We start from the raw sequence: 14,963 nt of genomic DNA, 5'->3' as shown, positions 1-14,963 counted from the left end.
AATATCTACAAGATTATCGCGGAGGAATTCGAAAATTTGATCGCGTTGCCGCGCGAGTCCGTTAGCATTGTAGAATGCTAACGTAAGGGAATACGGTTTTTCTCTACCTTTTTGCGCCATTGGTTACCGGTAAAGATTTTATAACGTACGCGACACGGACTCGTAAACGTCCATGTGATCGAAAGCGGCCGCGAGCCGCTGTTCGGGGGTTACCGACCTACGTATCGCGTCTGCGAACGATCGCAGACGGTCGAAGTTGACCGCGGTGACGAAGTCGCGCACGAGCGCGAAGTCGTTGACGGCAGAGGGTTGCGGGGGACGGAACGCGGGCGCGGGGCGAGGTGCGAGCAGGGGCTGGGGCGCGGGGCGTGTCACGAGCGGGGGCGGGGGTGCGGTTTCCGTTCCCGCCTTCGTATACGGCAGCGGTTTTTTCCACGCCGACACCGTGGGAACTGCAGCCGGCACGAAGGCGGGTTTCGGCACTGAAGGCGCCGAAGTCTTTGGGCCGACGGTTCGGGGGGCTGGGTGGGTCGGACGTTTTCGCGGAGCCCTAGGACATCCACGGTAGTTCGCGGGGTGCCCTTGCTTAAGGCATAGGACACAGCTTGGAGGTTCGGTCGCGGTTTCCCTAACACGCGAGCAATCTAGTGTGGCGTGGTCGCCGAGGCACTTTACGCAGCGGGGGCGCGCGTGGCAATTACGAGCCGAGTGGCCGTAAAGCTGACATCGGTAGCACTGCCCGGGAGTGCCACGCTTATGGGGGGCTTCGATCGAGATCCCGGATAGGCCGCAAATTGTCGTGAGACATGCGATCTTCTTTTTGGCCTCCGGGGTGGGTTCTAGAGCTACCAGGATCATGTTGTAGGGCTGCTTGCCCCGCCCACTGTGCATCCGGTGCACGCTAACTAACGGGGGGGACTGAGCGGTCAGATCCTCCTTTATGTAATCGATGTCTAACTCCTTAGGGACTCCGCGTATCACTACGCGGAGCTCGCGGTCCTCCTGAAGAGCATAGGTGTGGAAACCTATGTTCTCCTTTCGGAGGTATGAAGAGAGGGCCCTATGGTCGCCCGGCGTTGCGACCTTTATCTGAATCCCATGCGCGACGTTACGCGCATGGGTGTAATTAATTTTGTTGGCCTGAAGGGCCTGAGACACGCGATTCCACGCTGTCTTCTCTTGAAGTATCAGCGGGGGCGGGGCAGCTACTTTAGGAGCGGGCGCGGGCTTGGGACGCGGCGGTGGGGTTACGCGGCGAGCGGAGTCCGACTCCGGTGTCACGACTACCTGCGGACGGGAGGCGGTCGCGGATTTAGTTTGCTTTGTCGTGGAGCTCCGGGACTCCACGGCGCGAGAACGCTTTTTACCGCGCGTTACGGTTTGGAACCCATCCGAGGTTCCAGGCTGAGGGCTTGACGCGGATTCGAAATCCATCTCCGATTCGGTATCGGAGCCTGAACTCGAAACGATCGAGGTCGCGACGGACGAAGCGCGCGATGACGTAAACGACGCGGGCGCGGGGGTGGGGGTAGCGTTAGGCGCTATGTGAGCCGCATCGTCGGAACGTGCGCTCGAACTTAATGCGGCGGCGGGGGGCGCGCGGCGTGCCTCCGAGGCACGGTTGAGAAACGCGGCGACGGACGCGGGGGGGAGGGATTGCCACGAGAGGCCCTATACCTAAGATACTCGGCCCTAATTGTCGGGTACCTTTCCCGGAGGAACCCGACAAAATCACTGTCACTGACACTAACACTTTCACTATTGTCTTCCATGCTTGCTTCGGTCTTCTTGCCCGGGGGGGGCGGCCCCGGGATTTTTGTTGAACTCGCCGAAAGGCGAGGCCCCGGATAGGATTTGTAACCCCCCTGTGCTGCAGGACAGCAAGGAGCAGGGGGGGGGAATGCCTATGCCGTGAAAACGGCAATCGGCGGGGAAAAGGAAAGGAACCCGCTCGGGCTGTATAGTGCTACAGCAGGCAGAATCGCGAGCGGGGGTCTAGTCTTGAAAAAGACTGTTGTTTTTGGGAAGGGTTAGGAAATCGCTAGCCTGTGAGTGCCACAGGAAGCTGAACGTAGCGATTGGTTTTGCCTTGAAAAAGGCAGTTGGTAAGGGTGGGTTCGCGGTTACAAAACTTTAGCGCACAAAAATGGACCTCGATACGCAGATCGCAAGCGACCAACGGATCGGCACGTCCGCACTACTGAATTGTACGCACGATGTATTCACGGTCACTACACTGTCGAGCACAACTGTGAGTTCAGAGACGCAGCTCGCAAGCGGGCCACGGATCGGAAAGCACGTCCGCGCACGACCGAGTCGTGAGCGAGAATACGGTGTTAAACGGCTACCGAATCCCCATTTATATCAATTTAAAAAAATCTACCTACCCTTCCAACCGAAACTTTCGTAGTAGGAATGGGTAGAACGTGTGACATACTTGTGCTGGCTCGCTAGAAACCTATCACCTATAATTAGCCAAATTATAACTTTTGGAGCATTTTCTTTAATTACACAATTTCATCGCATCGCACGAGTACACGGTGCGTCTTATCATTTAGGATACGACGACTTCATATATGTATGTATATAAAATATTTTTCTGAATATAATACACTGAAGTCGTCGTGGCCTAAAGGATAAGACGTCCGGTGCATTCCTGTGTAGCGATGCGCCGGTGTTCGAATCTCGCAGGCGGGTACAAATTTTTCTAATGAAATACGTACTTAACAAATGTTCACGATTGACTTTCACGGTGAAGAAATAATATCGTGTAGTAAAAATTACTGGTGGTAGGACCTCTTGTGAGTCCGCACGGGTAGGTACCACCGCCCCGCCTATTTCTGCCGTGGAGCAGTAATGCGTTTCGGTTTGAAGGGTGGGTCAGCCGTTGTACTATACTGAGACCTTAGAAATTATATCTCAAGGTGGGCGAGGGTAATTAAGTTGTAGATGTCTATGGGCTCCGGTAAACACTTAACACCAGGTTCGCTGTGAGATTGTCCACCCATCTATGCAATAAAAAAATTAAAAAAGGTAGTGTAACAATTGTTCAAATACTTCTGGTTCTACATTGGGAAATGCAAATTATAAACTTTTGCAATTGATCACTTATTACACTGTTAGGCTTTTATAAATCGCTTGCTTATATTCAAGCTCCATCACTAAGTCGTGTAAATGCTGATGTATAGAGCACTTGAGTTAGCATGGCACGTCAGGGTGGTGCCGCGAGTCTGGTCGTAGTGTTGACCGCGGGAGCCCCCCTACTCTGACCGGGTTCTGACGGACGGAGATCGGACGTCGAGTGTAAGAGTGAGAGGGGAGTCATTTAGTGCGGTAGAGCCCTAAAACTCTTTGGGTTCGCGGTCTGCTCCCAACATCTGCAGATCATCAAGTCCCACATACCCCGCGCGCCCCTTTGGAGCGGGGACCTCATAGGTTTGGCCCCCGGCCCAAAAAGAAGAAAAGAAACGAAACATCAAGTGCAGCTGCCTAAAGTGATACAAGTGACTATTATCGGTCAAGATGGTTCGTTATAATGTTGAACTTTTGACATTTTAAAACTAACTCTACAAAGCTATAGAACTCGTGTACTTACGGCGTAACAATACATAGCGCCCCTAAATTTATTTTGTCGTTTATTTAATTTACTGTTCCTAGCGAAATTGCAGAAGGTTTTGCTGATTTTTTTTTTACACAATTCTAATGATAAGTTTATTTCAAAAATGAAAAAAAATATATAACACCGACCTCCTTCGGCGACCTGTTCATCCCTGTAGTTCTCCTTCATAGACCGCGCGAGGATATTGTGATAAAACAGGTTCGCATCGGCCCGAATTTCAGGAGTTACCTCCATCTTTGAAACCGCTTGGATTAGCACGCCCAGCTTCTGCTTCGCGTTCAAGATTAATTTGTCAACTGTCAAAGAAAAACTCGATGAAGGGATAAACATGAATGATTGGAATGTATTAGTGACCCATGGTAAATATAGCGCTTAGAATTGAGTAGCTTGATTTAAAAGATGTTTCTCGGCCGACATCGGCAAAATGTTAGTACCAGTACAGCAATTGTTGCATCTTTAAAATGCTCATATTTCTAACTTTGAGATTTTATTATTATTCCTTTATGGTGAAATGGTTTTTCGTAAACAAATTTTATTTATTTACGATTTTGAAATAAAGACTTTAAATTTTTGAAGCTTACAAGAATTATTTCCCATTAAATTTATTTTTTTCACAAGTTATTCAAAAGTTACACATCAAATATTAGAGACAATTATTATTTCATTGAACGGAACAATAAAAAAAAACACGTGTGGCACTCGGGAACTGCCGCGGTAAAGCTATTGCATAGCATTTTTTATCAACTTATGTAATTATAATAAGACAATAATAATTTAATATTAAAACAATAATAAAATAAAACCACGTTATATTTATAAATATTAACAAAAGCAAAACATTTACTGTCTCCTTCAACCTCATAAGCAGATGGGCAGACTTTTCATGATGCGCATGCAGTGCGACGTCACGCCGCGCGCTTATTCACAAAAACTACACAAGCGCAACGTGTGAATGTGTTGAACCCGAGCTACATGGTAGGTGAAGTGGGGTGTTAGGTTTTTTTCGTTACGGAATTTCTTGATTCGGTCCCGCGCTCAAAGCCCGCGATAAAAGCTATGCAATAGCATAAAAACAGTATTGATCTATATTTTACAAATAATATTGTTCAAACAATAGTCGCATTTTCGATTGTTGGATATTTGGATTTTATAATTATCCCATAATTTGTATTGTACGGCCTTAATATGATTTTTTTCATTCAAAACCCAGAACGTTTTGTGTATAGCTCTTGAGTCACCGCAAGGAGACTCGAACGGATTGTTTGGGGAATTACATTCAACAAAAGACTGAATAAGGATTTGCTTTACGAAGGGTAATTCAAAACCATTTGGGGACATTTTCATTTTGTCTCCGATTTCGTGAGAGCTAGTCATGGCTTACCCACTTAGTCTTCTGAACGTCAAGGTAAACCCAGTTATCGAATTGAGTCTACCAGTTTTATTTATTGTTTAACTGATATATAATTGTCATTCTTACACAAAAATATACTTAAAGTAACTCAATAATAATTCAATCACGGTAAATCATTTCCGCCTTTTTAATAGGAGGTTGAGCCTATGCCCAACCACTCATGGTAAAGTTGTAAAGGCTTCTGGGCCAACAGTGATCCCCCTTCCAAAAAATTATAATGTACCGAAATGTTTTTAAACAATTAAGTTAGTGCAAAATCTCACGGCCCTCCAAACGTTAGCGATTATCCCAGCCACCCCTAGAAATGAAACTAATTTCAGACACACTCTTTGTTCCATAAAAATTCCGGCATAACTTCGCATTTATAAAGTAAGTGCTTATCACTGAATTCAATTATTCCATTCAATTCAATTACTCTTTTAATATCGATTTTGAATTGGTTATAAAACTTAGTTCATATTTCCAACCTATAAGTATGTATGTCTACAACTATATTACGTGTATGTTGGGTATAGAAATAGGCAGTTCAGTAGTGTTTCTCCTCTACTTTTCAAACGGTTTTCCATTTCCTTTGTTTAGTTTCTATTATTGAAAAAGTTATTTTCTAAGAACGCTAGTTAAAAAGCAAAACTTCACATTCTTATTTTTAATAATTAGAACTGCATTTGAATGCTTCTGTAGAATCAACGGCGGTTAACGAATTTTAAACGTACCAATATTGCAAAAAAGACAGCGGCTTGGCTCTGCCCCTGGCATTGCTGAAGTCCATGGGCGACGGTAACCACTCACCATCAGGTGGGCCGTATGCTCGTCTGCCTACAAGGGCAATAAAAAAAAAAAGACATACCCTATTTTTTTAAAGATGAAACTAAATAGTGGCAATTAAAAATTACTTTCTTCGACGCCAGAAATATTTTACCCATCAAACAAGTCGGGCTAAAATTATGCTCCACCGTGAATAAAATTATTTTACATTTCTTTTTACAAGCTGTCGATCAAGAATGCAATCTCGTTGGCTTATTAAAACATAATTTAATATTTCAGATATCCGACGACCAGTGTAGTCGGCGGGAAACATCTCAGATGAAAATTAATTTGTGCACTCAGTTAGGCGTCAGAGCTGCTTATTGCTTTGCGCGTAGAAAATTTGTCTTCTGTATTTGTTCTTACGGAAAAATTCACAGCAGTGAAGATTACGGTAATAAATAGTACTATATAGTACAATTATTACAACACTAGAATTATCACTGTTATTATTGTTAGTTTTTTTGTGTTTATTTTTTTTATTAACAATAATACCAATACTAATTATTATTGCCATAAATATTGTTATAAGTGAAAATCGTCGTGTTTTCATTATACGAAATATGTATTACTCCGATGAGCATTAGTTTATATAATTTATATGAGTACGGTTTTAATTTAATCCTTCAGCTTTGTGACTAGTTATCGATTAAAATATGTATTGCATTTGACCCCATACCTATATTACACAAAGTAATGACTACAGCAATCCGATACACTTTGCCGCACCAATCCATTTAATATCACAAGTACATTTAAATAGATTGGTCCGAAAATGGGAAACCACAATGAATATTCATACGAGAACAGATTCCAAAATCAAATGTAAATGTATTGTCTTTTTTTTGTAATACAGTTAAACTGTGTAACTAAGTATTAGTACGTAGTATTGCATTTAATTGATAAACCTTAACCGATAACGATCTTGGTTTATTCAGATCTTCTTTTTCGTCTTCGTTTTCTCATTGCTGAGGATCGCGACCACATGTGGCTTTCCTCCATAGTGTTCGGTCATGGGTGGCATGAACTGCGTGGCATAGACTGCCACTAATCGCTTTCCTAATCAGATCTGACCATCTGGTTGGTGTCCTCCCACGGCGCACCTGGCTTCTATGCGACCCAAAATTATGAGCTTCTCTAATTCATGTCTCGAAGACCGGATGATGTGTCCAAAGAAGCTTATAACACGTTTTTGGCACATGGTAGACAGACTTTTTTGGGTATTTAACTCTATTAAAATGTTATTTAGATACCGGAGCACATAGACATAACTGTTTTGTCTCAGTTTTGTCGCAACAATGGGTACATGTAAACGATCAACGCTAAAATATATTATAGCGACTCGTGGTTAATGGCTAGTGGCAAATACCCGGGACTAGAAACAGCTCATCGACTCGGACCGGAGCGTCGATTAACAAGATATAAAGGTGGTGGTACTCTTATGACATATACTGTGGCTTAGCAGTAGAAAAGCTACTGATATTACTGATTCATTAGCGAGGGTAATCTAGACCTTGTCGTCATCACAGGCTAGGCTATTTCAGTCGTGAAGTATTAAGATTAGAACCTTCGGTGTGGGAGAGCCGTATTTCATGTTCCGTTGGATGTTTATGGCGTCCATGCTAGCTTTGAGCCCATTATTTACGTTCATAAAACAAAAACAAGCGTGTTTCGTGCTGATGCGAATAAAATTTTACACGAACTATTTAATTTGGATTGGTTTCATGTTTGTATTGGACTCTACGTGCATTTGCCCGCGCCTTTGAGCTTAGATAATTATTATGTTTGAGTAATTCGTGTACCTAAAGTGAGTTTATGACTGAGAATATCTATACGTAACGCGAGCTGAGGGCAAAAAGTAATGAACGTTAAATTGACTGACCAAATCATCTCAGACCGGTCGTGTTTCTAAAGATTGATGAAAATTCACCATCTTTTAATTATCTATAAAAATTATTTATCAACGATTGCATAATTCGTGAACATTTAAGAAAATACTAATATTAAAAAGGTCATACGCAATTATATGTACTTACAATCGGCCTCGAGTTCTGGAACTGGTTGAACCATTTCCTCCAATGCATACTGGATCGCTTGAGGTACATCCGTAGGAGGCTTCTGAACATTAGCCGCACCTATGTAAATAAAAGAATTTGTAATAATATTCGTAGTCAATGTTTCAATCACGTTTACAACACAAATAAATCTGAGAGAAGCAAACAAAAGTACCGTTAAATAAAACTTTGAAAAAGAGCGGAGAAATGTGATCATTGTGATAAATTTCACAAGTGCAGATTTCTAAGAAGCACACGTGATACGAACTCAATCCATAAATTTTGATTATTTTCCTAACCCAAGAAACGTGATTTGTGTAAAGGATTGAAAACAACTGGTGAGCGCGCGATTTCACTCGCCATAAATTATGAAGATTAAAATTAATCGAATGTAATCAGTTTTCTTTGTTGAGTATTGTAAATTTTCTAAGCTAAGGTTATATTAACTGTCACCCTGATTAGAATTTGTGGATAAGGTAATAGAATTTTAGAAGATCGTAGATTATTTTTCGAAAATCCTGAATAGCGTATCGAGGTGTTCCGATTTTCTTTCAGATCATACTCGAAAAGTGTTTTTTTAGATTTAGAACTCTATATCCATAGTTTTATCTGCAGCTAACCCGACTGTACGTCATTGCCTATGATCAAAAACATTAATAATGAGTTCAATTTGTCAATTAGAATCCCGTCACCATTGGCTCAGTCCGTCCAGAGACTACACCGAACCAAACATATAAACAAAATAAAAATGCGATTTTTGAGTTTAAAAAGTCTTAATATCGAAGTTTTTTTTTCTTTTCTACCTATGCTGATAGCCTTGAGAGGTTATTTCAGCTTCACCCTAACATGTAGGTGAGCTCACGGGGCTCAAACCAGAAGTGTTGCTGACACTGGCCCTAGCAAAGCAGTGCTTCGCAGAATCTACCACCGGACCGGAAACGCGACCCACTGAAAAGGTCCAGCGAGAAACTCAGTGGGCTGTGTGTATGGGTTAATTCACTCGTCGAGCCCTTCGTCGCAAGCGATGGGTTTGACGAGGACGGTGACCGGTGCTTGTAGTAGGTACCTAAAAGCGCCGTTAATGAATCGGGAGAATCCGTAATGACGTGCTTAGGGCGACATCGACTGTTACCATTCGGTCTACAGGATCGGGTCTGACTTATTTTTTTATATGTCGGAGACAGTCATTAGTTTGGTAGCTAAATGAAATGCAGCATGATTCCCGAGAGATGGCAGCACGATTACGGTATCATCGGAACTCGGCTAACTTCGTGCTACGACAGAGCCTAGCCGATGGAGGCGCGTAGACGCCATCACACTTACCAACCAGCCTTCTTGAAGAGTGGTGCCTCCGTCCTAAGAATTGTCATTCGTTTTCGTTTGCTAACGTCAAGAGAAGATTTCTAAATTGTTCTAAGACAACAAACGTGATTGGTGTACTCAATATTTCTCTTAACTCGATCACCCTATTCGACCCTATGATACCTAACGATGGTGTTAATATTTATATATACATATATACAAATAATATCTACTTTATAAGGTATTGTTGAAAATAAGACAAAGTTCGAACATTTTTTATGCACGTGGATTCGATTGTGTACTTTGAAACATACTTTTAAGGTTGCCTCTTCAGAATTTGTTGAATTCCGAATCCACTCATTTAATTTGAGTAACTCTTTGAATTTACTGGCACGAGTTGAATTTCTTCAACGACTTCGAGTTCACGAGGTGGGCTGTCACCCATATTTCACAATAAAGTATTACATTTTATTTGGCATTAAAGTCCTTAGCACTTTATGGGAACAGTAAAAAAAGTAAAAAGTAAAAGTACGTAAAAAATTATTACTGTTTTCAATTATAAATATTTTTATTTAAATTTACCACCGTGACAAATGAACAAAACCACACTACAGAAGTTAACGATTTCCAAAATTATTTAAGTATTTTTGATATGATGTTATTAATCAACATTTCATATAAGTGACTTGAAAAAGAGCATGATTATTTATTTTGCGTAGGCAGGTGAACGCGTTCAAAACACATCTGGTTTGAAGTGGTTAGAAGCCCGAAGCCCATTGGGCATCGCGACGCGAATTGCGCTACTAGCCTTAAGACTCAAGATCTATGTCTCTATTGTATGTAGTTACTATAATTTTTGCGTGTTTGATTTTCATTATACGATGCTACTCCTTCATCGTGGAAGTCATTCGTGAACATGAGTTAAGTATTTCATTAGAAAAATTAGTACCTCAGTGCAAAACTTGAACTGTCGCATAGTCGCATCTCTCAATACCAGTACACCGGGCGCCCCAACTTTGGGCCGCGGCTACTTACAGGACAATATCTCGTATAGTTGTTGAAAAGTTCGAGCGCGCGTGGCCTTTATTTGTAGTTGTAATCGTAAATATACATTTTCGTTAGTGTGTGTACCCAACGGAGCGGTCAGTAGCTACATATAGCCTACATTGACGCGTATACAGATTGGTCACTCACACAACTAAGGGCGGCGCGCAGTCGCTTTTTGCAACAACTATATTTAGTTTAAGGCACGATAGCTCACACTCTGTATTTAAAAACACTGTTATCTGGTCTGAGACATAAGCGATCTCTAAACCAGTTCGTATTCGGTTTGCGAATATTTGTTTAAAAACCAAACTTATAAACTACGATTCCAATATAAATCGAGTGGCTTAACGAAATTCGGTTTAACAAAAAATCATTCGTAGTATTCATCATTTCAAAAGGTAACGTCAATTCGAGAGTTTTATTGACGAAAAACAATTGGTTAATGCAGACCAAAGAGCTTACAGTATCGACGCCCATCTCATTACATAAAGTGACTTCACATACATTTCACAATATCAAATAGTTTTATACTTCTTTTTTTTATGATTGAAGGATTACTGGTGGCCCGGAAACCTTTCCAGTTGTAAATGTTCAGCCAGGAGGGGTGGAATTGTACTTTGTCGATAGCATGTCGATAGCATAGAAGAGCATTTTAAATTTTACTGGTGGTAGGACATCTTGTGAGTCCGCGCGGGTAGGTAACACCACCCTGCCTATTTCTGCCGTGAAGCAGTAATGCGTTTCGGTTTGAAGGGTGGGGCAGCCGTTGTAACTATACTGAGACCCTTAGAACTTATATTTCAAGGTGGGTGGCGTATTTGCGTTGTAGATGTCTATGGGCTCCAGTAACCACTTAAAACCAGGTGGGCTGTGAGCTCGTCCACCCATCTAAGCAATAAAAAAAAAGGACTCCCACCAATTTTACAACGGATATTTATGTTGAACGGTGAGCTCTAAATTGATTTTTAATAACATTAGTGATTAGGGTAACAAGTTAGGAAGATTCCAACCAGCTGTGAGCACAACACGCTCCACCATAAATCTAGATTAGGGGGAGAGCGAGGTAAACCAATACGATAAGGCTTCGACAAGCCACAGCTAGAATAGGAACTTGATGAGGCCGTAGTGGCACATCTTAAGAGAAAACGCGATCTGCATTTTTTCCATAAAAATATACTTCCTCTTTTTATCCCTGAAAAATTACACTGAAGATATTGTTTTCCAAACAATATGTCTCCGGGTATTATACCCTAACGATCGTACTAATAGGTTAATTGATAAATAATTGTTTAATATAATTTAGAACTACTTTTACGATTTAGCCTCACGTTTTTTTAATGTCACTTTTATTATCATTGTCAAATGTCGACTAATAATACCTTAGTCGTTAGTGACCTTGAAAATTGTAGAGTATTCGAAAGTATACGAAAGTCAGAAATAATAGACAATAAAAAACGCGAGATGAAACCATAAAAGAAATTTCTATTAAATAATTATTTATTAATTAATTCGTGAATATATACAATGTAATTTATTGTACTTTTAAAAGATTCATAATTATGAAACTTTAAACACAACTCCATTTTTTACTTTTCCTAAGGAGATTTTATGAATTTATTAAAATAAAAGTAAATCAAACCAAACCAGACGCATTTGGGTGGGAAGCCACTCGGCTAGGTGGAGCGATGTTTTGGAAGGGTGGCGGATAAGAATTGCACGAGGAGAGCTGAAAACTGGGCTCCGTGGCGTTAATTAAGAGAGATCTATGTCCAGTAGTGGATAAATGTGGGCTGAAGATGATGATGAAAAAGTCCAGCCAAATATTGTAAAACATTTCTGGATTATTTTTTGCTTCGAATACGAAATATCGCTTTCAACTCTTTTACGTAATATTTTAATTTCATGAAACAGTTGTCTCTTCCGTGCTATTTTTTTTTTTATTGCCCTTGTAGGCAGACGAGCATACGGCCCACCTGATGGTGAGTGGTTACCGTCGCCCATGGACTTCAGCAATGCCAGGGGCAGAACCATGCCGCTGCCTACCGTTTAATACTCTCCACAAGCCTCGTTTGAAGAAGCACGTTAGCTAAGACGTTAGAATATAGTTCTAGAAATTTATAAAAAACACTGTACCTTCCGGGTACTATACTGTACTGTATTTCTTTTAAATTAAATAGCCGAAAAGACGTATCTTCTTTTAACAAAAAATAAATAGCTTATTGCTTGTTCTTGAAAGTAATAATAACTTATTTTTTTGTATACGCGAGACAGTAATTGACAAAGTTTTCCACTAATTAGTACATGACCGAACCGATGAGTGCATACGGTCGGATCCACGAATCGACCCTTAACTTTTAAGGGGTTCAAGAAACTGTTCTACTGTTAAATCCAATCTGAGTGTACCGAATGCGCGACTACGACTTGTTATAGCTGACTGAGAATTCGAATAATTCAATTGAGTTCATTTTCAGCTCAACTTTGAACAAACTTTACGTTGAAGCTGAATTAATTTTGATTATTTTACAGTATCAGACCTTTACAAGTGTACTTTGACACAATCCATGCAATTGTTATTATGGAATATAACAATCGTGAGCGACCTCCAGACAAGGCATACTAAGTCTAGGAGTAGGAGAAATGATGCTGGAGATAACTTTTTTGATCTTTTTTTATTGCTTAGATGATTTATTGATTAACTTTTTGATCGCTAAAATTTGTTAAATGACTATCGATATCACGAACAATAAATGAGTTTGCGAGTGAATAAGCTTCGCTGATAGCACTCCTTTACAATATAGCCTGTAATTCGACATAGACGTTAAAATATTTTGAGTTTTCTATCCCTATTCTAATGTATTAAGTATAAGCGGACATTGTGGCAAATTCACCCTGAAAATTGAGACAATTTACAGCATACAGAGATGATACGTTCGTTTGTCAACTGACAATCGTAACGTGAGTCGAATTTTAAATTAGCACGTGCAAGTCACGATCTTGTAATTTCGTTGGAATGAAACAAGTGATACTAAATAGTTTCATTTGATTTGTAAAAGACTAATTGAATCGTCTTTAAGTTAATTTACATTTCATTGCTAACGTTTTCGCCGTATTCGATATTTTATGAGTCGTGGGTGAAAAAACCATAGTACGAGTATGTCATTGAACTCATATTGTATGTAAAAAATATCAGTGACATTACATATTATTATTTAACTTTTATTTTAAATAGCCTTATGGTCGGACATATGTGTTTTCTAAACATTGAGATGGATTTTGTGTATTGATGAAAATATTTCTTTTATATTACAACATATTTTCAAGCATGTTAAAAAAATCGATTGACAAACAGAGAAGAAAATATTACCAAACTGTCTTTGCCTATTCTATGTAGATTTCTCTAGAGATACGCCTATCGCACATTTTGGTCTCAGATGTCATCAGCTTTAGTCTGAGCTTGTATAATGGCTTTGCTGAGCGTTAATTCCAAAATTAATATGATAGGTCAAATTTTGGAAGGGTCTTTTTTTATAATATAATAATTAATACAATTTAAAAAAATACCGTGTCCCATTTTCGTTATTTCCGACAATATAAATTACTATTAATAAATAAATAAAATTAACAGTTAAAATTATAATATTAAACTAAAAATAAATTGCAACGATAAAAAAAAAACAACAAATAAAACTTACCAACATTCGAGAGGAGTTCGTTAATTTGCTGCAAGGAGGTTTTCATTTCGATTATAAGTTTTCCTTTTTCATGGAGTGATTGCTTCAGAAATTGTTCTTCGCGCTTTTCCGCCTCCAGCTGGGCTCTGATCTGCTTTTTATCTTGCACAAATCTGTAAAATTATGTATTATGTAGCATTTTGTTCACTTTTCACGAGTCGCACGTATAATTAAAGTACTTTAACGGTTTATTTAATCTGGCGTTTTTCCAACATTTGGATACTGTACCATTTTAATGTTCATGGATATGACTTAAAAATGGCGAGATTAAACCTGTGGAGGGTAGAAGTGAGGACCATCATCTCAGTGTATTAAGACTTTATGGCGGGAACGCGAGAAGTGAAGTTGTGTGATTTGTTTTATTTTGTCTATTTCGCGTTTCTTCAGGTGTAAATGTGTAATAACGGTGGTTTATTAATTGTTTAATATCTGTTAAAGTGCACAAATGTGGGAAAATGAAACAAAGCCGCTGGGCGTAACTTCTCGGGATTCTGCAAAAAGTCCACTGAGAAAATCTCAGTAAATAACCACCATTTTACTGAGATTATATTTCATCCCATATCATCTCATCTCATTTCATTTAAGTCAGTTCATCCCAGTTGATTAACGTCTCAAATTAATCATCTTCATTTCATTTAATATTATCATTTTTCATATAAATAAGAATATGAATTAAAATAAGACATGACTTAAAGATCTTAGTTACCAGGTTATAAAATCCCTTTAAAAAAATCAGTGTATTAAAAAGTGTCCGCTGAAAGAGATACAATTACGGAGGCACCGTAGTAGCAAGTGGAATGATTTTTAAAACAGCACCATAAACTACCTCAATTCACTTCAATCCAGCTATATTCATATCATTTCCACTTCTTACACTAGCGTTATTTCGGTGAGTCTTCCAACAATAACTAGCTGTATACAGGTGGACACTTTTTCAACTTGTCTCCTGTACAAGATAGTGCTCCTTACTTCTACCCTCCATAATTAAAGAATAA

At 39.9% G+C, this 14,963-nt stretch overlaps 1 protein-coding gene across 1 annotated transcript in view; it reads right to left on the bottom strand.

Moving 5' to 3' along the window:
- Window positions 1-14,963, bottom strand: part of LOC114245167 (uncharacterized) — an 80,763-nt gene that overhangs the window by 15,760 nt on the left and 50,040 nt on the right. Inside the window, exons 7-9 of the mRNA XM_028177217.2 lie at window positions 13,930-14,081; window positions 7,871-7,969; window positions 3,748-3,915 (exon numbers count right to left, since the gene is read on the bottom strand). Of these exons, the coding sequence (XP_028033018.2) occupies window positions 3,748-3,915; window positions 7,871-7,969; window positions 13,930-14,081 (419 nt within the window). The remainder of the gene's footprint in view (window positions 1-3,747; window positions 3,916-7,870; window positions 7,970-13,929; window positions 14,082-14,963) is intronic.

The sequence above is a fragment of the Bombyx mandarina genome, chromosome 01 (assembly GCF_030267445.1).
Source record: "Bombyx mandarina strain Sakado chromosome 01, ASM3026744v2".
In the NCBI taxonomy this organism is placed as follows: Eukaryota; Metazoa; Arthropoda; class Insecta; order Lepidoptera; family Bombycidae; genus Bombyx; species Bombyx mandarina.
Note: the sequence above shows the minus strand (reverse complement) of the source record. Positions and strands in the feature narration are given on the sequence as shown.